Raw genomic sequence first — 22,492 nt, 5'->3', positions numbered from 1 at the left:
CGCCTTGAAACGCCTCTAAGACCCCCGTTTAGCTCACTAGAGAGCCTCTCAAGCAGCACCTGCAACATCATCCAAAATGTGGCTTTCTATGCTTTGGTCTAAAAGAGTTGCAATAAAACACACGCAACTTCCATCTTGTCAGTTGAGTTGCATTTAAATTCCGAATATCGTTAAGTTGCGGCTTTGTTTCATATGAATCACAAATAACATCGTATTTCACATCAATTTATGGAGGCGGAGCTTACATATTCCTCACAAGTAACAATACAGTCAGCTTGCATTAAATGTGCTATGTAGCACACATGCAACATCTTACTCTGGTTTGTTTGTTCAGATTGGGTTCCAAATATGTTGCGGAAAACTTGCGTGTCTTTTCATTTTGACAGTTTTCTAATTTGTGACAAAAAAGGTGCAATGAAGTAACGCGTAACTTCAGTAGCGTTTATGGTGTGTTGAGCAGCAATTCTCCCACAGAGCTTCTGGTGCAGTATGTAAGGTGAGTGGTTAATACTCCTGGTGTCCATGGTTCGAGTCCCGACATGTTTTTTTTTTCATTTTTTATCATTCCCCCTAGCTCAAGTTGCATAACGATTTAAAATCTGCGCTTTTTGCGTTGCAAAGAAGAAGCAATTGTGTTCTGTTGTTCTTAATACAAACAGTGAACCAATTGCACTGATGTTGTTGGTACTGGCTTGAAACAAGTCGTGTTGCTTGGGCTATGAAGCCTCTCTAAATCCCGCTGAAATGCCAGGAAATGCATTGAAATTCTCTGGAACGTTTTGAAACGCGTTGAATCCTCTTGGAAACTCCCCCTGAACCTCCGTGAAGCTCATTTGAGAGCATGTGAAACCCTCTACGATCCTGAAACGCCCTATAGCACTGAAACGCCTCGAAACGCATTGATATGCCTTCAATGCCTCTGAATCCCCTGACACCTGTGAAGCCCATCAAAGCTCCATTTAAACCTGCTGAAATTCCATGAATGAATTCTTGGAGCAACCCCTGTGAGAATTTCTGGATGAATGCCTGGAGGAATCCCTCGATGAATTCCTGGAAGAATCTCTGGAGGAATTCCTGCAAAAAACCCTGGAAGAATCTCTGGAGGAGTTCTTGAAAGTCCCTGGAGGAATTCCTGAAAGAATCCCTGGACAAATTTCTGCAAGAATGCCTGGAGGAATTCCTAGAAAAATCCCTGAAGAAATTCCTGTAAGAATCCCTGAAGGAATTTTTGGAGGAATTCGTGGGGAAATTCCTGGAGGAAGCCTTGGGGGAATTCCTGAAGTAATCCCTGGAAAAATTCTTGAAGGAATTCCTGGAAGGATTCTTGAATTAATCGCTAGAGTAGTTCCCGAAGAAACTCCTGGGCGAATTCCTGGAGGAATTCCTGAAGGAATTCCAGAAAGAATCCGTGGAGGAATTCCTAAAAGATACCCTGAAAGATTTCCTGGAAGAATTTCTGAAAGAATCCCTGGAGGAATTCTTGAAGGAACCCCTGTGAGAATTCCTGGATGAATTTCTGGAAGAATCCCTGGAGGAATTCCTGGTGGAATCTTTTGAGGAATTTCTGGAGGAATCCCTGGAGTAATCCCTGGAGGAATTCCTAGAGGAATCCCTTCAGTAATTCCTGGAGGAATCCCTGGAGGAATTCCTGGAGGAATCCCTGGAGGAATTCCTGGAGGAATCCCTGGAGGAATTCCTGGAGGAATCCCTGGAGGAATTCCTGGAGGAATCCCTGGAGGAATTCCTGGAGGAATCCCTGGAGGAATTCCTGGAGGAATCCCTGGAGGAATTCCTGGAGGAATCCCTGGAGGAATTCCTGGAGGAATCCCTAGAGGAATCCCTGGAGGAATCCCTGGAGGAATCCCTGGAGGAATCCCTGGAGTAGTCCCTGGAGGAATCCCTGGAGTAATCCCTGGAGGAATCCCTGGAGTAATCCCTGGAGGAATCCCTGGAGTAATCCCTGGAGGAATTCCTGGAGGAATCCCTGCAGGAATTCCTGGAGGAATCCTTGCAGGAATTCCTGGAGGATTCCTGGAGGGATTCCTGGAGGAATTCCTGGAGGAATCCCTGGAGGAATTCCTGGAGGATTCCCTAGAGGAATCCCTGGAGGAACCCCTGGAGGAATCCCTGGAGTAATCCCTGGAGGAATCCCTGGAGTAATCCCTGGAGGAATCCCTGGAGTAATCCCTGGAGGAATCCCTGGAGTAATCCCTGGAGGAATCCCTGGAGTAATCCCTGGAGGGATTCCTGGAGGAATCCCTGGAGGAATTCCTGGAGGAATTCCTGGAGGAATTCCTGGAGGAATTCCTGGAGGAATTCCTAGAGGAATCCCAGGATGAATTCCTGGAGGAATCCCTGGAGAAATTCCTGGAGGAATTCCTGAAGCAATGCCTGGAGGAATGCCTGGAGGAATCCCTGGAGGAATTCCTGGAGGAATCCCTGGAGGATTTCCTGGAGGAATCCCTGGAGGAATGCCTGGAGGAATCCCTGGAGGAATGCCTGGAGGAATCCCTGGAGGAATCCCTGGAGGAATCCCTGGAGGAATCCCTGGAGGAATCCCTGGAGGAATCCCTGGAGGAATCCCTGGAGGAATCCCTTGAGGAATCCCTGGAGGAATTCCTGGAGGAATCCCTGGAGGATTTCCTGGAGGAATCCCTGGAGGATTTCCTGGAGGAATCCCTGGAGGATTTCCTGGAGGAATCCCTGGAGGAATTCCTACAGGAATTCCTGGAGGAATCTCTGGAGGAATCCCTGGGGGAACTCCTGGAGGAATTCCTGGAGGAATCCCTGGAGGAATTCCTGGAAGAATTCCTGGAGGAATCCCTGGAGGAATTCCTGGAGGAATCCCTGGAGGAATTCTTGGAGGAATCCCTGGAGGAATTCCTGGAGGAATCCCTGGAGGAATCCCTGAAGGAATCCCTGGAGGAATTCCTGGAGGAATCCCTGGAGGAATTCCTGGAGGAATCCCTGGAGGAATTCCTGGAGGAATCCCTGGAGGAATTCCTGGAGGAATCCCTGGAGGAATTCCTGGAGGAATCCCTGGAGGAATTCCTGGAGGAATCCCTGGAGGAATCCCTGGAGGAATCCCTTAGGAATCCCTGGAGGAATTCCTGGAGGAATTCCTGGAGGAATCCCTGGAGGAATTCCTGGAGGAATTCCTGGACGAATTCCTGGACGAATTTCTGGATCAATTCCTGGACGAATTCCCGGACGAATTCCTGGACGAATTCTTGGAGGAATTCCTGGACGAATTCCCGGAGGAATTCCTGGACGAATTCCTGGAAGAATTCCTGGACGTATTCCTGGACGAATTCCTGGAGGAATTCCTGGACGAAATCCTGGAGGAATTCCTGGAGGAATTCCTGGACGAATTCCTGGAGGAATTCCTGGGCGAATTCCTAGACGGATTCCTAGAGGAATTCCTGGAAAAATCTCTGGAGGCATTCCTGGAAAAATCTCTGGTGGAATTCCTGGAAAAATCGCTGGAGAAATTCCTGGAAAAATCCCTGGAGGAATTCCTGGAAGAATCCCTGAAGGAATTCCTGTAAGAATCCCTGGATGAATTTCTGGACGAATTCCTAGAAGAATTCCTGGAAGAATCCTTGGATTAATTTCTAGCGGAATCCCTGGAGGAATTCCTGGAAAACTCTCTGGAGGAATGCTTGTAAAAATTCCTGGAGGAATTCCTGGAACATCCCTGGAGGAATTCTTGGAAGAATCCCTGGAGGATTTCCTGAAAGAATTCCTGGAGGAATTCATGGAAGAATCCCTGGAGGAATTCTTTGAGGAATCCGTGGGGGAATTCCTTAAGCAATCCCTGGGGAAATTCTTGAAGATATCCTTGGAGGAATTCCTGAAATAATCTCTAAAAGAGTTTCTGAAGGAAGCCCTGGTTGAATTCCTGGAGAAATTCCTGAAATAATCTTTGAAGGATTTCCTGGAGAAATCTTTGAAGGAATTTCTGAAGGAATCCCTGGATGAATTCCCGAATCCCTAGAATCCCAGGAGGAATTAATAGAGGAATCTTGAAGGAGTTCCTGAAGGAATCCTTGAAGGAGGCCCTGGAGGAATTTCTGAAAGAGCGCCACAAGGAATTCCTGAAGGAAACCCTATTGGATTTCCTGAAGGAATTCTTATTGGAATTCCAGAGGAAACCCTGTTGGAGTTCCTGAAGGAATCTCTGTAGGAATTTCTGAACGAATCCCTGGACGAGCTCCTTTAGGGATCCCTGGAGGATATCCTGAAGCAATCCTGCAAACATTCTGAAACGCCCCTAAAACCCCCGTGAAGCTCATTGCAGAACCTGTGGAGCCCCTTCAAACCCTCTGAAACCTCCTGCTACGCCCAGTAATGCCTGGGAAGGAAATGCCTTTGAAACCATTGGAACTCTAATTAAAGCCCTTTAAAACATCACATGACCTCTCACTCCCCTTTAATTCTCCTAGACACTAACAATTCTGAAATTTCTTTGACACCTTGAAATCCATTGAAGTAATTAACTGAATCCATTTATGTAAAAACTCTATTTAGGTAGTCATGTATCAGTAGATTGGCTCCAGAAACACGTTCTCCTTAGACAGTAAATCATTCCTGGAGAATAGCAGATATATGTCCAGGAGAAACTTCTGGAGAATCCGTTACAGGAATTTCTGGTGGCATCCGCGCAATTCCCGGAGAAGTCCTTAAAGAATTCGATGATGCAATCTCTGAAGGAATTCCTGCAGAATTCTTGAAAGATTTCTTGCAAGAATTCCTGAAGGAATTCTTAGAGAAATCCTGCAGGAATTTCCGAAAAAATAAACTCACATGAGAGAACCTCTGGAAGCCGTAATGCAATTTCTTGAGAAAGTTTTGAAAAAAAAAAATCAAAAAAATAGTCGCAGAAACAATTCTTGAATAAATTCCCAACGGAATCCATAAAGGGAATCCCGCAAAAAATCCCGAGTGATACCTGACGAAATCCTAGAGGAAATTCCAACCTCTCCATAAATCTCTGAGAGAATTAATGATGCAATCCCTGGAAAAAGTTGTAATGAAATTCTTTGAGGACATCCTAGAGGAACATGCGGAAAGATCTTTAATGGACTAGATAAAGGAACATTTAAAGATTGATGGGCTAGTTCATCTCAATCAACATTTGAAGGAAAAAATTGTATTAGAAATCATTTTACAACGCAAAGCCAATCTTCAGCCTCCAAGACTGATTCATAGACCATTGTGCATTAGAACGAAAATAAAAGCAAACAAATGATGATTTAAGGAAGATCAACCGGTAACTCATTTTTTGCGAACAAGCCAACAAACGGAACCAACGTTCTGATTGATGAGCTCCTCAGAACACCTCACATATAAATCTTCGTCCGTGAAACGTCCACAATTTGTTTTGTAACCATTCGTCGATGATGACCTCCTAAATAAACGCGAAAAAATGAGACAGGAACGGGATGCACTTTGCAGCCATCATCACTCACTTGTCGCCGAAGACATATTTCCAACGAATAGAAGATCTCTCACCGCGGCGTGGCGCGGCTTACTCTCTTGAGATGTTCCGTCAATTTTTAGCTCTCGTAGCGCTGCTCGAAGTATGTTCCTCTGTTCACGTTCAGCTTTCTCGCTGCAACGACGACGAAGACGACGGACGTCGGGATGATGGATGTTGTTCGCGCTGAAATAAGTATCTCCCACTAGGGTGTAGAATGTAGAAGTGTATGTTCGTGTGGTTACTTCTTGTTGCCGGTACGAATAAGTAACGTATCACACGACAACGGCCAGGCGAAAAGGAAGCCATTATCGGGACTTCCTACAATCAAGTCTGGTACGTGATACCACATTACTGTGCATATAAGCACAAAGCTTATGGAAGACACTTTTCTTCATCATTCTGTCATCTAGGAATGACTTTTTGTTCTTTTGGTTAGGTGGAGTTAGAGCGTTTTTACTGTTACTTGATTCTTTTTCTTATAATTTATGTTAATGTGATTTTAAGCAGTGTTACCCTTTTAAAACCTCATTAAAACCATTTGCAGTCAAAAAATTCTTGTTTTTCATTTCCCTTATTTTCGATTTTTTTTCTGTTTAGTACAGATTGTTGCTTGTAATGACAAAAATACACTAATGCATCCCGTACACATTTTCGTCTCTCACGTTGGCTTTAATATGGTTTTGTAAAAGTTTTATCACAGAAAAATCTCTGTAAAACCCTCTTAAAATCCTTGAAAGTCATAGAATGCCCTGTTCCAATTTAGTACCATTATACTCAATCCAATCTCTCAATTGCATCCATCAATGTGAGAACACAATTCCCAACCATTATTGACGTGAGAGATCGCATCGGAAGCCATCGGACATCCAAACGCCACATTACAGCAAGTTCAAAGAAAATTCTCCTGCTTCTTTCCAAACACTCAAGGAAGCTCCCATTTCGGTGTCAAGTTTTATTGTGCAATTTTCGATTCATCCTGACAGCCAGCCAAGGCTGGCTGGCTGGCTGTTGGCCCAGTTAGTGCCCCAGCTCATACGGAAAGCCGAGCCCCGGAAGAGTGCGGCGAGTGTTGAAGTGAGCTAGGATAAAGTGGGAAGAGATTTCAAGTGGATTAAAGTTAAGATGCCTCCGACGTCTTCGTCGGCGTCGTCGTCTCTGGTGTCGTTGACGTCTTTTTGCCGTGCCAATATGTGTGCTGGCTGGGACGAACATCGAACTAGGACGAAGAATGAATAAGTGCTTTTTTGTCGGTTCCTTCCTTCCCGCACCACCGCACCCGTCTGGCAGCCAGGACAGGATGCACCGACCGAATCTACTCGGAGGGTCCCTGCCCCATGCCTGTCAAGCGAGCAGCAGGATATGCAATGCATGTGACGCGATCGGAAGTGATTCTCAAAGTTTGAGCGTCGGATGTGCGCGAGAGTGCTCGAGTGGCATATATGGTGGAGGATAATGCAGTTTATTTGGTATTTGAACGAAAGTTCTATTGCTGCAGGTTCGAGGTTGGATGGATATAAGATTTCCTGCTGGTACGCGTCCTGCGGAAACTTTCGAGTTGAGTTTGTTTAAATCGGGACGAAGTTGAATTAGGGAAACGATTTAAAAGTTGTAAGAGTTGAAGGATGTTGTTTCTGGGGATAGTTGATCCAAGGATTCCTTAAAGAATTTCTCCAGGGATTCCTCCAGCAATTCCTCCATGAAATCTTTATTGAATTCCTCCAGAGATTCCTTCAGGAATTCCTCCGGGGATTCCTTGAGGAATTCCTCCGGGGATTCCTTAAGGAATTCGTCCGGAAATTCCTTCAGGAATTCCTCCGGAAGTTCCTTCAGGAATTTCTCCGGGGATTCCTTCAGGAATTCCTACGGGGATTCCTTCAGAAATTTCTTCAGGAATTCCGCCGGGGATTCCTTCAGGAATTCCTCCGGAGATTCCTTCAGGAATTCCTCCGGGGATTCCTTCAGTAATTCCTCCAGGGAATCCTTCAGGAAATCCTTCAAGGAATCCTTCAGGAATTCCTCCAGGGAATCCTTCAGAAATTGCTCCAGGGAATGCCTCAGGAATTCCTTCAGATCCTCCAGGGATTCTTTCAGGGAATCCTTCAGAAGTTCTCCCAGAAATTCCTTAAGGAATTCCTCCAAGGAATCAATCGGGGATTCCTTCAGGAATTCCTCTGGGGATTCCTACAGGAATTCCTCTGGGGATTCCTACAGGAATTCCTCCGGGGATTCCTTCAGGAATTCCTCCGGGGATTTCTTCAGGAATTCCTCCGGGGATTCCTTCAGGAATTCCTCCGGGGATTCCTTCAGGAATTCCTCCGGGGATTCCTTCAGGAATTCCTCCGGGGATTCCTTCAGGAATTCCTCCGGGGATTCCTTCAGGAATTCCTCCGGGGATTCCTTCAGGAATTCCTCCGGGGATTCCTTCAGGAATTCCTCCGGGGATTCCTTCAGGAATTCCTCCGGGGATTCCTTCAGGAATTCCTCCGGGGATTCCTTCAGGAATTCCTCCGGGGATTCCTTCAGGAATTCCTCCGGGGATTCCTTCAGGAATTCCTCCGGGGATTCCTTCAGGAATTCCTCCGGGGATTCTTTCAGGAATTCCTCCGGGGATTCCTTCAGGAATTCCTCCGGGGATTCCTTCAGGAATTCCTCCGGGGATTCCTTCAGGAATTCCTCCGGGGATTCCTTCAGGAATTCCTCCGGGGATTCCTTCAGGAATTCCTCCGGGGATTCCTTCAGGAATTCCTCCGGGGATTCCTTCAGGAATTCCTCCGGGGATTCCTTCAGGAATTCCTCCGGGGATTCCTTCAGGCAATGATGCAAATTATCACCTCACTAGTGCTCATCACAACTCATCAACTGTATATTTATTGCGTGCGATTTGCGTGCGAACTGTGCACTGATCAGCGATGACCAGCAGCAAAGAGGTGGCAAAACGAACATGATGTAAACCACAAACGATTTTGCACACATCTGACTGTGCCGCCACACGCTCGCCCGAACAGCCGAACCATACCGAATAGGTTGGTTTGCGAAGCTACGGCCCGAACGCTCGACACGCACACAGATGCAACATTCGCATGTACCGATACCATACTAATAAAGCTTCCAGCCAACGATGCTTCGCGATAAGCTGTCGAAAAGCATCGAAAGCGATGAAAAGAGATGCTTGGCTAGAACGCAACGGCTCAACGGCGAAAAGGAAGAGTCAACTATGCTGATCAGTGTTGAGTCCGCTCGTGTGCTACTCGTATGGGAGGTTGATTGAATAAAGCGAGGATGGGTGAAAACGTATTCGTTGTCGAAAGCAAATCGCATCATTTCGCGAATGTTTTCATCAAATGACAAGCTTGCCTTCAGGAATTCCTCCGGGGATTCCTTCAGGAATTCCTCTGGGGATTCCTTCAGGAATTCCTCTGGGGATTCTTTCAGGAATTCCTCTGGGGATTCCCTCAGGAATTCCTCTGGGGATTCCTTCAGGAATTCCTCCGGGGACTCCTTCAGGAATTCCTCCGGGGATTCCTTCAGGAATTCCTCCGGGGATTCCTTCAGGAATTCCTCCGGGGATTCCTTCAGGAATTCCTTCAGGGATTTCTTCAGGAATTCCTCCAGGGATTTCTACAGGAATTCCTCCGGGGATTCTTTCAGGAATTCCTCCAGGAATTCTTTCAGGAATTCCTCCGGGGATTCCTTCAGGAATTCCTCCGGGGACTCCTTCTGGAATTCCTCCGGGGATTCCTTCAGGAATTCCTCCGGGGATTCCTTCAGGAATTCCTCCGGGGATTCCTTCAGGAATTCCTCCGGGGATTCCTTCAGAAATTCCTCCGGGGATTCCTTCAGGAATTCCTCCGGGGATTCCTTCAGGAATTCCTCCGGGGATTCCTTCAGGAATTCCTCCAGGGATTTCTACAGGAATTCCTCCGGGGATTCTTTCAGGAATTCCTCCAGGAATTCTTTCAGGAATTCCTCCGGGGATTCCTTCAGGAATTCCTCCGGGGACTCCTTCTGGAATTCCTCCGGGGATTCCTTCAGGAATTCCTCCGGGGATTCCTTCAGAAATTCCTCCGGGGATTCCTTCAGGAATTCCTCCGGGGATTCCTTCAGGAATTCCTCCGGGGATTCCTTCAGGAATTCCTCCGGGGATTCCTTCTGGAATTCCTCCGGGGATTCCTTCAGGAATTCCTCCGGGGATTTCTTAAGGAATTCCTCCGGGGATTCCTTCAGGAATTCCTCCGGGGATTCCTTCAGAAATTCCTCCGGGGATTCCTTCAGGAATTCCTCCGGGGATTCCTTCAGGAATTCCTCCGGGGATTCCTTCAGGAATTCCTCCGGGGATTCCTTCAGGAATTCCTCCGGGGATTCCTTCAGGAATTCCTCCGGGGATTCCTTCAGGAATTCCTCCGGGGATTCCTTCAGGAATTCCTCCGGGGATTCCTTCAGGAATTCCTCCGGGGATTCCTTCAGGAATTCCTCCGGGGATTCCTTCAGGAATTCCTCCGGGGATTCCTTCAGGAATTCCTCCGGGGATTCCTTCAGGAATTCCTCCGGGGATTCCTTCAGGAATTCCTCCGGAGATTCCTTCAGGAATTCCTCCGGGGATTCCTTCAGGAATTCCTCCGGGGATTCCTTCAGGAATTCCTCCGGGGATTCCATCAGGAATTCCTCCGGGGATTCCTTCAGGAATTCCTCCGGGGATTCCTTCAGGAATTCTTCCGGGGATTTCTTTAGGAATTCCTCCGGGGATTCCTTCAGGAATTCCTCCGGGGATTCCTTCAGAAATTCCTCCGGGGATTCCTTCAGGAATTCCTCCGGGGTTTCCTTCAGGAATTCCTCCGGGGATTCCTTCAGGAATTCCTCCGGGGATTCCTTCAGGAATTCCTCCGGGGATTCCTTCAGGAATTCCTCCGGGGATTCCTTCAGGAATTCCTCCGGGGATTCCTTCAGGAATTCCTCCGGGGATTCCTTCAGGAAATCCTCCGAGGATTCCTCCAGGAATTCCTCCGGGGATTCCTTCAGGAATTCCTCCGGGGATTCCTCCAGGAATTCCTCCGGGGATTCCTCCAGGAATTCCTCCGGGGATTCCTCCAGGAATTCCTCCGGGGATTCCTCCAGGAATTCCTCCGGGGATTCCTCCAGGAATTCCTCCGGGGATTCCTCCAGGAATTCCTCCGGGGATTCCTCCAGGAATTCCTCCAGGAATTCCTCCGGGGATTCCTCCAGGAATTCCTCCGGGGATTCCTCCAGGAATTCCTCCAAGGAATCCTTCAAGAATTCCTCCGGGGATTCCTTCAAGGATTCCTACAGGGAATCTTTCAGGAATTCCTCCGGGGATTCCTTCAGAAATTCCTTCGGGGATTCCTTCAGAAATTCCTCCAAGGATTCCTTCAGGAATTCCTCCGGGGATTCCTTCAGGAATTCCTCCGGGGATTCCTTCAGGAATTCCTCCGGGGATTCCTTCAGGAATTCCTCCGGGGATTCCTTCAGGAATTTCTCCGGGGATTCCTTCAGGAATTTCTCCGGGGATTCCTTCAGGAATTTCTCCGGGGATTCCTTCAGGAATTTCTCCGGGGATTCCTTCAGGAATTTCTCCGGGGATTCCTTCAGGAATTCCTCCGGGGATTCCTTCAGGAATTCCTCCGGGGATTCCTTCAGGAATTCCTCCGGGGATTCCTTCAGGAATTCCTCCGGGGATTCCTTCAGGAATTCCTCCGGGGATTCCTTCAGGAGATCCTCCGGGGATTCCTTCAGGAATTCCTCCGGGGATTCCTTCAGGAATTCCTCCGGGGATTCCTTCAGGCAATGATGCAAATTATCACCTCACTAGTGCTCATCACAACTCATCAACTGTATATTTATTGCGTGCGATTGAACTGTGCACTGATCAGCGATGACCAGCAGCAAAGAGGTGGCAAAACGAACATGATGTAAACCACAAACGATTTTGCACACATCTGACTGTGCCGCCACACGCTCGCCCGAACAGCCGAACCATACCGAATAGGTTGGTTTGCGAAGCTACGGCCCGAACGCTCGACACGCACACAGATGCAACATTCGCATGTACCGATACCATACTAATAAAGCTTCCAGCCAACGATGCTTCGCGATAAGCTGTCGAAAAGCATCGAAAGCGATGAAAAGAGATGCTTGGCTAGAACGCAACGGCTCAACGGCGAAAAGGAAGAGTCAACTATGCTGATCAGTGTTGAGTCCGCTCGTGTGCTACTCGTATGGGAGGTTGATTGAATAAAGCGAGGATGGGTGAAAACGTATTCGTTGTCGAAAGCAAATCGCATCATTTCGCGAATGTTTTCATCAAATGACAAGCTTGCCTTCAGGAATTCCTCCGGGGATTCCTTCAGGAATTCCTCTGGGGATTCCTTCAGGAATTCCTCTGGGGATTCTTTCAGGAATTCCTCTGGGGATTCCCTCAGGAATTCCTCTGGGGATTCCTTCAGGAATTCCTCCGGGGACTCCTTCAGGAATTCCTCCGGGGATTCCTTCAGGAATTCCTCCGGGGATTCCTTCAGGAATTCCTCCGGGGATTCCTTCAGGAATTCCTTCAGGGATTTCTTCAGGAATTCCTCCAGGGATTTCTACAGGAATTCCTCCGGGAATTCTTTCAGGAATTCCTACAGGAATTCTTTCAGGAATTCCTCCGGGGATTCCTTCAGGAATTCCTCCGGGGACTCCTTCTGGAATTCCTCCGGGGATTCCTTCTGGAATTCCTCCGGGGATTCCTTCTGGAATTCCTCCGGGGATTCCTTCAGGAATTCCTCCGGGGATTCCTTCAGGAATTCCTCCGGGGATTCCTTCAGGAATTCCTCCGGGGATTCCTTCAGAAATTCCTCCGGGGATTCCTTCAGGAATTCCTCCGGGGATTCCTTCAGGAATTCCTCCGGGGATTCCTTCAGGAATTCCTCCGGGGATTCCTTCAGGAATTCCTCCGGGGATTCCTTCAGGAATTCCTCCGGGGATTCCTTCAGGAATTCCTCCGGGGATTCCTTCAGGAATTCCTCCGGGGATTCCTTCAGGAATTCCTCCGGGGATTCCTTCAGGAATTCCTCCGGGGATTCCTTCAGGAATTCCTCCGGGGATTCCTTCAGGAATTCCTCCGGGGATTCCTTCAGGAATTCCTCCGGGGATTCCTTCAGGAATTCCTCCGGGGATTCCTTCAGGAATTCCTCCGGGGATTCCTTCAGGAATTGCTCCGGGGATTCCTTCAGGAATTGCTCCGGGGATTCCTTCAGGAATTGCTCCGGGGATTCCTTCAGGAATTGCTCCGGGGATTCCTTCAGGAATTCCTCCGGGGATTCCTTCAGGAATTCCTCCGGGGATTCCTTCAGGAATTCCTCCGGGGATTCCTTCAGGAATTCCTCCGGGGATTCCTTCAGGAATTCCTCCGGGGATTCCTTCAGGAATTCCTCCGAGGATTCCTTCAGGAATTCCTCCGGGGATTCCTTCAGGAATTCCTCCGGGGATTCCTTCAGGAATTCCTCCGGGGATTCCTTCAGGAATTCCTCCGGAGATTCCTTCAGGAATTCCTCCGGGGATTCCTTCAGGAATTCCTCCGGGGATTCCTTCAGGAATTCCTCCGGGGATTCCTTCAGGAATTCCTCCGGGGATTCCTTCAGGAATTCCTCCGGGGATTCCTTCAGGAATTCCTCCGGGGATTCCTTCAGGAATTCCTCCGGGGATTCCTTCAGGAATTCCTCCGGGGATTCCTTCAGGAATTCCTCCGGGGATTCCTTCAGGAATTCCTCCGGGGATTCCTTCAGGAATTCCTCCGGGGATTCCTTCAGGAATTCCTCCGGGGATTCCTTCAGGAATTCCTCCGGGGATTCCTTCAGGAATTCCTCCGGGGATTCCTTCAGGAATTCCTCCGGGGATTCCTTCAGGAATTCCTCTGGGGATTCCTTCAGGAATTCCTCCGGGGATTCCTTCAGGAATTCCTCCGGGGATTCCTTCAGGAATTCCTCCGGGGATTCCTTCAGGAATTCCTCCGGGGATTCCTTCAGGAATTCCTCCGGGGATTCCTTCAGGAATTCCTCCGGGGATTCCTTCAGGAATTCCTCCGGGGATTCCTTCAGGAATTCCTCCGGGGTTTCCTTCAGGAATTCCTCCGGGGATTCCTTCAGGAATTCCTCCGGGGATTCCTTCAGGAATTCCTCCGGGGATTCCTTCAGGAATTCCTCCGGGGATTCCTTCAGGAATTCCTCCGAGGATTCCTCGAGGAATTCCTCCGGGGATTCCTTCAGGAATTCCTCCGGGGATTCCTCCAGGAATTCCTCCGGGGATTCCTCCAGGAATTCCTCCGGGGATTCCTCCAGGAATTCCTCCGGGGATTCCTCCAGGAATTCCTCCGGGGATTCCTCCAGGAATTCCTCCGGGGATTCCTCCAGGAATTCCTCCGGGGATTCCTCCAGGAATTCCTCCGGGGATTCCTCCAGGAATTCCTCCGGGGATTCCTCCAGGAATTCCTCCGGGGATTCCTCCAGGAATTCCTCCAAGGAATCCTTCAAGAATTCCTCCGGGGATTCCTTCAAGGATTCCTACAGGGAATCTTTCAGGAATTCCTCCGGGGATTCCTTCAGAAATTCCATCGGGGATTCCTTCAGAAATTCCTCCAAGGATTCCTTCAGGAATTCCTCCGGGGATTCCTTCAGGAATTCCTCCGGGGATTCCTTCAGGAATTTCTCCGTGGATTCCTTCAGGAATTTCTCCGGGGATTCCTTCAGGAATTTCTCCGGGGATTCCTTCAGGAATTTCTCCGGGGATTCCTTCAGGAATTCCTCCGGGGATTCCTTCAGGAAATCCTCCAGGGATTTTTTCAGGGATTCCTCCGGGGATTCCTTCAGGTATTCCTCGGGGATTCCTTCAGGAATTCCTCCGGGGATTCCTTCAGGAATTCCTCCAAGGAATCCTTCAGGAATTCCTCCAGGGAGTCCTTCAGGAATTCCTCCGGGGATTCCTTCAGGAATTCCTACTGGGAATCCTTCAGGAATTCCTCCAGGCAATTCTTCAGGAATTCCTCCGCGGATTCCTTCAGGAATTCCTCCGGGGATTCCTTCAGGAATTCCTCCGAGGATTTCTTCAGGAATTCCTCCGGAGATTCCTTCAGAAATTCCTCCGGAGATTCCTTCAGAAATTCCTCCGGGGATTCCTTCAGGAATTCCTCCAAGGAATCCTTCAGGAATTCCTCCAGGGAGTCCTTCAGGAATTCCTCCGGGGATTCTTTCAAGGATTCCTACTGGGAATCCTTCAGGAATTCCTCCAGGCAATTCTTCAGGAATTCCTCCAGGGAGTCCTTCAGGAATTCCTCCAGGGAGTCCTTCAAGAATTCCTCCGGGGATTCCTTCAGGAATTCCTCCGGGGATTCCTTCAGGAATTCCTCCGGGGATTCCTTCAGGAATTCCTCCGGGGATTCCTTCAGGAATTCCTCCGGGGATTCCTTCAGGAATACCTCCGGGGATTCCTTCAGGAATTCCTCCGGGGATTCCTTCAGGAATTCCTCCGGGGATTCCTTCAGGAATTCCTCCGGGGATTCCATCAGGAATTCCTCCGGGGATTCCATCAGGAATTCCTCCGGGGATTCCTTCAGGAATTCTTCTGGGGATTCCTTCAGGAATTCCTCCGGGGATTCCTTCAGGAATTCCTCCGGGGATTCCTTCAGGAATTCCTCCGGGGATTCCTTCAGGAATTCCTCCGGGGATTCCTTCAGGAATTCCTCCGGGGATTCCATCAGGAATTCCTCCGGGGATTCCATCAGGAATTCCTCCGGGGATTCCTTCAGGAATTCCTCCGGGGATTCCTTCAGGAATTCCTCCGGGGATTCCTTCAGGAATTCCTCTGGGGATTCCTTCAGGAATTCCTCCGGGGATTCCTTCAGGAATTCCTCTGGGGATTCCTTCAGGAATTCCTCCGGGGTTTCCTTCAGGAATTCCTCCGGGGATTCCTTCAGGAATTCCTCCGGGGATTCCTTCAGGAATTCCTCCGGGGATTCCTTCAGGAATTCCTCCGGGGATTCCTTCAGGAATTCCTCCGGGGATTCCTTCAGGAATTCCTCCGGGGATTCCTTCAGGAATTCCTCCGGGGATTCCTTCAGGAATTCCTCCGGGGATTCCTTCAGGAATTCCTCCGGGGATTCCTTCAGGAATTCCTCCGGGGATTCATTCAGGAATTCCTCCGGGGATTCCTTCAGGAATTCCTCCGGGGATTCCTTCAGGAATTCCTCCGAGGATTCCTCCAGGGATTCCTCCGAGGATTCCTCCAGGAATTCCTCCGGGGATTCCTTCAGGAATTCCTCCGGGGATTCCTCCAGGAATTCCTCCGGGGATTCCTCCAGGAATTCCTCCGGGGAATCCTCCAGGAATTCCTCCGGGGATTCCTCCAGGAATTCCTCCGGGGATTCCTCCAGGAATTCCTCCGGGGATTCCTCCAGGAATTCCTCCGGGGATTCCTCCAGGAATTCCTCCGGGGATTCCTCCAGGAATTCCTCCGGGGATTCCTCCAGGAATTCCTCCGGGGATTCCTCCAGGAATTCCTCCGGGGATTCCTCCAGGAATTCCTCCAGGGATTCCTCCAGGAATTCCTCCAAGGAATCCTTCAAGAATTCCTCCGGGGATTCCTTCAAGGATTCCTACAGGGAATCTTTCAGGAATTCCTTCGGGGATTCCTTCAGAAATTCCTTCGGGGATTCCTTCAGAAATTCCTCCAAGGATTCCTTCAGGAATTCCTCCGGGGATTCCTTCAGGAATTCCTCCGGGGATTCCTTCAGGAATTTCTCCGGGGATTCCTTCAGGAATTTCTCCGGGGATTCCTTCAGGAATTTCTCCGGGGATTCCTTCAGGAATTTCTCCGGGGATTCCTTCAGGAATTCCTCCGGGGATTCCTTCAGGAAATCCTCCAGGGATTTTTTCAGGGATTCCTCCGGGGATTCCTTCAGGTATTCCTCGGGGATTCCTTCAGGAATTCCTCCGGGGATTCCTTCAGGAATTCCTCCAAGGAATCCTTCAGGAATTCCTCCAGGGAGTCCTTCAGGAATTCCTCCGGGGATTCCTTCAGGAATTCCTACTGGGAATCCTTCAGGAATTCCTCCAGGCAATTCTTCAGGAATTCCTCCGCGGATTCCTTCAGGAATTCCTCCGGGGATTCCTTCAGGAATTCCTCCGAGGATTTCTTCAGGAATTCCTCCGGAGATTCCTTCAGAAATTCCTCCGGGGATTCCTTCAGGAATTCCTCCAAGGAATCCTTCAGGAATTCCTCCAGGGAGTCCTTCAGGAATTCCTCCGGGGATTCCTTCAAGGATTCCTACTGGGAATCCTTCAGGAATTCCTCCAGGCAATTCTTCAGGAATTCCTCCAGGGAGTCCTTCAGGAATTCCTCCAGGGAGTCCTTCAAGAATTCCTCCGGGGATTCCTTCAGGAATTCCTCCGGGGATTCCTTCAGGAATTCCTCCGGGGATTCCTTCAGGAATTCCTCCGGGGATTCCTTCAGGAATTCCTCCGGGGATTCCTTCAGGAATTCCTCCGGGGATTCCTTCAGGAATTCCTCCGGGGTTTCCTTCAGGAATTCCTCCGGGGATTCCTTCAGGAATTCCTCCGGGGATTCCTTCAGGAATTCCTCCGGGGATTCCTTCAGGAATTCCTCCGGGGATTCCTCCAGGAATTCCTCCGGGGATTCCTTCAGGAATTCCTCCGGGGATTCCTTCAGGAATTCCTCCGGGGATTCCTTCAGGAATTCCTCCGGGGATTCCTTCAGGAATTCCTCCGGGGATTCCTTCAGGAATTCCTCCGAGGATTCCTCCAGGAATTCCTCCGGGGATTCCTTCAGGAATTCCTCCGGGGATTCCTCCAGGAATTCCTCCGGGGATTCCTCCAGGAATTCCTCCGGGGATTCCTCCAGGAATTCCTCCGGGGATTCCTTTAGGAAATCCTCCAGGGATTTTTTCAGGGATTCCTCCGGGGATTCCTTCAGGTATTCCTCGGGGATTCCTTCAGGAATTCCTCCGGGGATTCCTTCAGGAATTCCTCCAAGGAATCCTTCAGGAATTCCTCCAGGGAGTCCTTCAGGAATTCCTCCGGGGATTCCTTCAGGAATTCCTACTGGGAATCCTTCAGGAATTCTTTCAGGCAATTCTTCAGGAATTCCTCCGCGGATTCCTTCAGGAATTCCTCCGGGGATTCCTTCAGGAATTCCTCCGAGGATTTCTTCAGGAATTCCTCCGGAGATTCCTTCAGAAATTCCTCCGGGGATTCCTTCAGGAATTCCTCCAAGGAATCCTTCAGGAATTCCTCCAGGGAGTCCTTCAGGAATTCCTCCGGGGATTCCTTCAAGGATTCCTACTGGGAATCCTTCAGGAATTCCTTCAGGCAATTCTTCAGGAATTCCTCCAGGGATTCCTTCAGGAATTCCTCCGGGGATTCCTTCAGGAATTCTTCCGGGGATTCCTTCAGGAATTCCTCCGGGGATTCCTTCAGGAATTCCTCCGGGGATTCCTTCAGGAATTCCTCCGGGGATTCCTTCAGGAATTCCTCCGGGGATTCCTTCAGGAATTCCTCCGAGGATTCCTCCAGGAATTCCTCCGGGGATTCCTCCAGGAATTCCTCCGGGGATTCCTTCAGGAATTCCTCCGGGGATTCCTTCAGGAATTCCTCCGGGGATTCCTCCAGGAATTCCTCCGGGGATTCCTCCAGGAATTCCTCCGGGGATTCCTCCAGGAATTCCTCCGGGGATTCCTCCAGGAATTCCTCCGGGGATTCCTCCAGGAATTCCTCCGGGGATTCCTCCTGGAATTCCTCCGGGGATTCCTCCAGGAATTCCTCCGGGGATTCCTCCAGGAATTCCTCCGGGGATTCCTCCAGGAATTCCTCCGGGGATTCCTCCAGGAATTCCTCCGGGGATTCCTCCAGGAATTCCTCCGGGGATTCCTCCAGGAATTCCTCCAAGGAATCCTTCAAGAATTCCTCCGGGGATTCCTTCAAGGATTCCTACAGGGAATCCTTCAGGAATTCCTCCGGGGATTCCTTCAGAAATTCCTTCGGGGATTCCTTCAGAAATTCCTCCAAGGATTCCTTCAGGAATTCCTCCGGGGATTCCTTCAGGAATTCCTCCGGGGATTCCTTCAGGAATTTCTCCGGGGATTCCTTCAGGGATTTCTCCGGGGATTCCTTCAGGAATTTCTCCGGGGATTCCTTCAGGAATTTCTCCGGGGATTCCTTCAGGAATTTCTCCGGGGATTCCTTCAGGAATTCCTCCGGGGATTCCTTCAGGAAATCCTCCAGGGATTTTTTCAGGGATTCCTCCGGGGATTCCTTCAGGTATTCCTCGGGGATTCCTTCAGGAATTCCTCCGGGGATTCCTTCAGGAATTCCTCCAAGGAATCCTTCAGGAATTCCTCCAGGGAGTCCTTCAGGAATTCCTCCGGGGATTCCTTCAGGAATTCCTACTGGGAATCCTTCAGGAATTCCTCCAGGCAATTCTTCAGGAATTCCTCCGCGGATTCCTTCAGGAATTCCTCCGGGGATTCCTTCAGGAATTCCTCCGAGGATTTCTTCAGGAATTCCTCCGGAGATTCCTTCAGAATTTCCTCCGGGGATTCCTTCAGGAATTCCTCCAAGGATTCCTTCAGGAATTCCTCCAGGGAGTCCTTCAGGAATTCCTCCGGGGATTCCTTCAAGGATTCCTACTGGGAATCCTTCAGGAATTCCTCCAGGCAATTCTTCAGGAATTCCTCCAGGGAGTCCTTCAGGAATTCCTCCAGGGAGTCCTTCAAGAATTCCTCCGGGGATTCCTTCAGGAATTCCTCCGGGGATTCCTTCAGGAATTCCTCCGGGGATTCCTTCAGGAATTCCTCCGGGGATTCCATCAGGAATTCCTCCGGGGATTCCATCAGGAATTCCTCCGGGGATTCCTTCAGGAATTCTTCTGGGGATTCCTTCAGGAATTCCTCCGGGGATTCCTTCAGGAATTCCTCCAGGAATTCCTCCAGGGATTCCTCGAGGAATTCCTCCACGGATTCCTCCATGGATTTCTCCAAGAATTCCATCAAGAGTTTATCCAAAGTTTCCTCCAGGGATTCCTTCAGAGATTCCTCTAGGGATTCCTTCAAGGGTTCCTGCAGGAATTTCCCACCAAGGATTCGTCCGGGGATTCTTCCATGGGTAACTCCAAGAATTCCGTCAGGGATTTCAATAAATCCTCCAGGAATTCCTCCAAGGATTCCTCCAGGATTTCCTTCTGGGATTCCTCCGAGAATTCATCCGTGGATGAATCTAGGAATTCCTCCAGGGATGCTTCCAGGAGTTCCTCCAAGGAGTTCTCCAGGGATTTCTCCAGGAAATAATCTAGGAACGCCTCCAGGAATTCTTCCTGGGATTTCTCAATGAATCCCTCCTGGAATACCGCCAGAGATTCCTTCAGAAATTCCTCCAGGGATGCTTCCAGGAATTCCACCAAGGATTCCTTCAGGAATTCATCCAGGTATGTATTCCTCCAGGAAAACGTTCTGAGATTCCTACAGGAATCAATCCAGGGATTCCTCCAGGATTACTTTCAGGGATTCCTCCAGGATTTCCTTCAGGGATTCCTCCAGGAATCCCTCCAGGAATTCTTCCAGGAATTCCTCCAGGAATTCCTCTGGGGATTCCTCCAGGAATTCCTTCAAAAATTCCTCCAGGAATTCCTGCAGGAATTTCTCTCGGAATTCCTCCAGGAATTTCTCCCGGAATTCCTCCAGGAATTTCTCCCGGAATTTCTCCAGGAATTCCTCCAGTTAATTCTCCCGGAATATCTCCAGGAATTCCGCCAGGAGTTCCGCCAGGAATTCCTTCAGGATTTTCTCCCGGAATCCCTCCAGGATTTCCTCCCGGAATTCATCCAGGATTTCCTCCAGGAATTCCTCCAAAATGTCCTCCAGGAATTCCTTTAGGAATTTCTCCCGGAATTCCTCCATAAATTGCTCCAGGAATTCCTCCAGGATTTCCTCCCGGAATTCCTCCCGGATTTCCTCCAGGATTTCCTCCGGGGATTCCTCTCGGAATTCCTCCAAGAATTCCTCCAGGAATTCCTCCCGGAATTTCTACCGGAATTGCTCCAGGGATTCCTCCAGAAATTCCTCCGGTGGTTCCTGCAGAAATTCTTCCAGGAATTCCTCTAGGAATTCCTCCAGGAACTCCTTCAAGGATTCCTCCAGGAATTCCTTCAAGGATTCCTCCAGGAATTCCTTCAAGGATTCCTCCAGGAATTCCTTCAAGGATTCCTCCGGGAATTCCTCCAGGAATTTCTTCAGGAATTAATCCAGGGATTCGTCCGCGGATTCCTCCAGGGATTCCTCCAGAATTTCCTTTAGAGATTCCTCCAGGAATTCCGCCAGGGACTTCTCCAGGGATTCCTCCAGAAATTCCTCCAGGGATTTCTCCAGAAATTCTTCCAAGGATTCCTTTAAGCATACCTCCAGGAATTCCCCCAGGGATTCCTCTGGGAATTCATCCAGGGATTCCTCCGGGAATTCCTCCAAGGATTTCTTCAGAGATTTCCCCAGAGAATCATTCAGGGTTTCTTGCTTTTGTCAGACTGTTTGTTGTTGTACTGCCGGAGAAAAAAAAACAATTTGGTTTTTCGATGATTTATTGTTAATTATATATTATTTGTAGGTATGTTTGATACAAAACCATGGTTGTTCCAGTTGTTCGACTTTTTCGATCTCGACATTTGCACAGCTGAACTCAGTACTTTGTTCTTGGATATGCTGATTTGAAGGCAGTGTTTTATTAGTTTGGCAGGTTTGGAATCGCTTGCGCAAATATTGCCGAAAACAGTCAGGAAATTTTCCAGATTTTCCGATTTTATTTTATCAACGATTAGTCTTTAGAACATTAGTCTCATTTCCCCAGACCTCTTTTTCGATCCAATCTATATATTTGGCTACACGGGTGTATATGGCAGGGGTGTTCTTTTTTCCACAACTGCATCCCTTAGAGGTCAAACCGACAACGTACCATAAGCACCCTCTGTTTTGACGAATCACTTGCACAGGTCCCCCGGAATCTCCTGAACATGTGTCACCTTTTTCCAGCGCTCCTATGCATAACTGCTCATTGATATAACTCTCATTAAGTTTGGGTGCAAACTGTTTAACACATACGTCGGGTTGCAATACATGTAACTCAACCATGTTTAACACGCTGGACGTTTTGTCTGGGAAAGACGAATCTGCTATTGATATGATGTTGAACACATTTGTAGAATCATTTACTCACCGACGAATTGCGTGGCGCCAAATCCGGTTGCAAAGACCGAATTAAAGTTCAAATTCATCGACGACCACAAACAAGCTGGTCTGTAGTTTAAGGTGAACTCAACCGTTTCCTTTAGCTTTACCAGCGCAATGTCAGGAAAAGGAAGTTTCGCTTTATAATCTGGATGTTTTATACTGCGTTCTATGCTGAAGTCTGCCTCACAGTTGCACACCGGATCTTCGTGATCAACGGCACCCAGTCGAACTACATTTGGCGCAGGCTTGCCCTGGACAATCACGCAGTGCGCCGCCGTCAATACGAACCACTCGCTGATTAGACTTCCACCGCATCCAACCTCAAATTTGTAGGGGTAATTCAGTTGTTTGCGCCCCAGAGTGGCCTGATGAGGAAAATCTAGCGTTTTCCAGTCGTCCGGAGAGCAATAGATGTAGGTGGATTTTGCAAGCTCACTGTATTCCTTACATTCTGGAAGCGTGGGCGGATGTATAGCGATCCTTGTTATTGATTCTGGGTAGAATTTCCAATGAAATATTACTCACTAATGTCAGCCAAGCGGCGTGTAGCATCTCTTCGAACCACGGAAGCCGTACCACGGCCGATGACCGAAACAATTGCTAGCAGTTGAACAACTGGAAGCGAGGTGATCATGGTGGCGAACAGAAATGAATAAACCTAGAAAGATCGGTTACAACCTCTTCTTATGAAAAAGTACATTATTCATGGATGGTCGATGAACAGCTTCACAAGTGCT

General features: G+C 49.0%; 3 protein-coding genes across 8 annotated transcripts in view; 1 reads left to right on the top strand and 2 right to left on the bottom strand.

Moving 5' to 3' along the window:
- Positions 1 to 22,492, bottom strand: part of LOC109416537 (nyctalopin) — a 705,340-nt gene that overhangs the window by 130,255 nt on the left and 552,593 nt on the right. The gene's annotated exons all lie outside the window — the stretch shown is intronic.
- LOC134287745 (uncharacterized) overlaps positions 1 to 22,492 on the top strand; it is a 104,637-nt gene that overhangs the window by 21,638 nt on the left and 60,507 nt on the right. The window lies entirely within an intron of this gene.
- LOC109416536 (serine protease snake-like) lies at positions 21,624 to 22,482 on the bottom strand. Its single transcript, XM_062855076.1, has 2 exons — positions 22,281 to 22,482; positions 21,624 to 22,206 (listed from the first exon to the last, which is right to left on the bottom strand). The coding sequence occupies exons 1-2, from the start codon at positions 22,387 to 22,389 to the stop codon at positions 21,734 to 21,736; spliced, it is 582 nt and encodes a 193-aa protein (XP_062711060.1). The 5' UTR covers positions 22,390 to 22,482; the 3' UTR covers positions 21,624 to 21,733.

The sequence above is a fragment of the Aedes albopictus genome, chromosome 2 (assembly GCF_035046485.1).
Source record: "Aedes albopictus strain Foshan chromosome 2, AalbF5, whole genome shotgun sequence".
In the NCBI taxonomy this organism is placed as follows: Eukaryota; Metazoa; Arthropoda; class Insecta; order Diptera; family Culicidae; genus Aedes; species Aedes albopictus.
The sequence above is the reverse complement of the archived record's forward strand: the minus strand, read 5'-3'. Positions and strand labels throughout refer to the sequence as shown.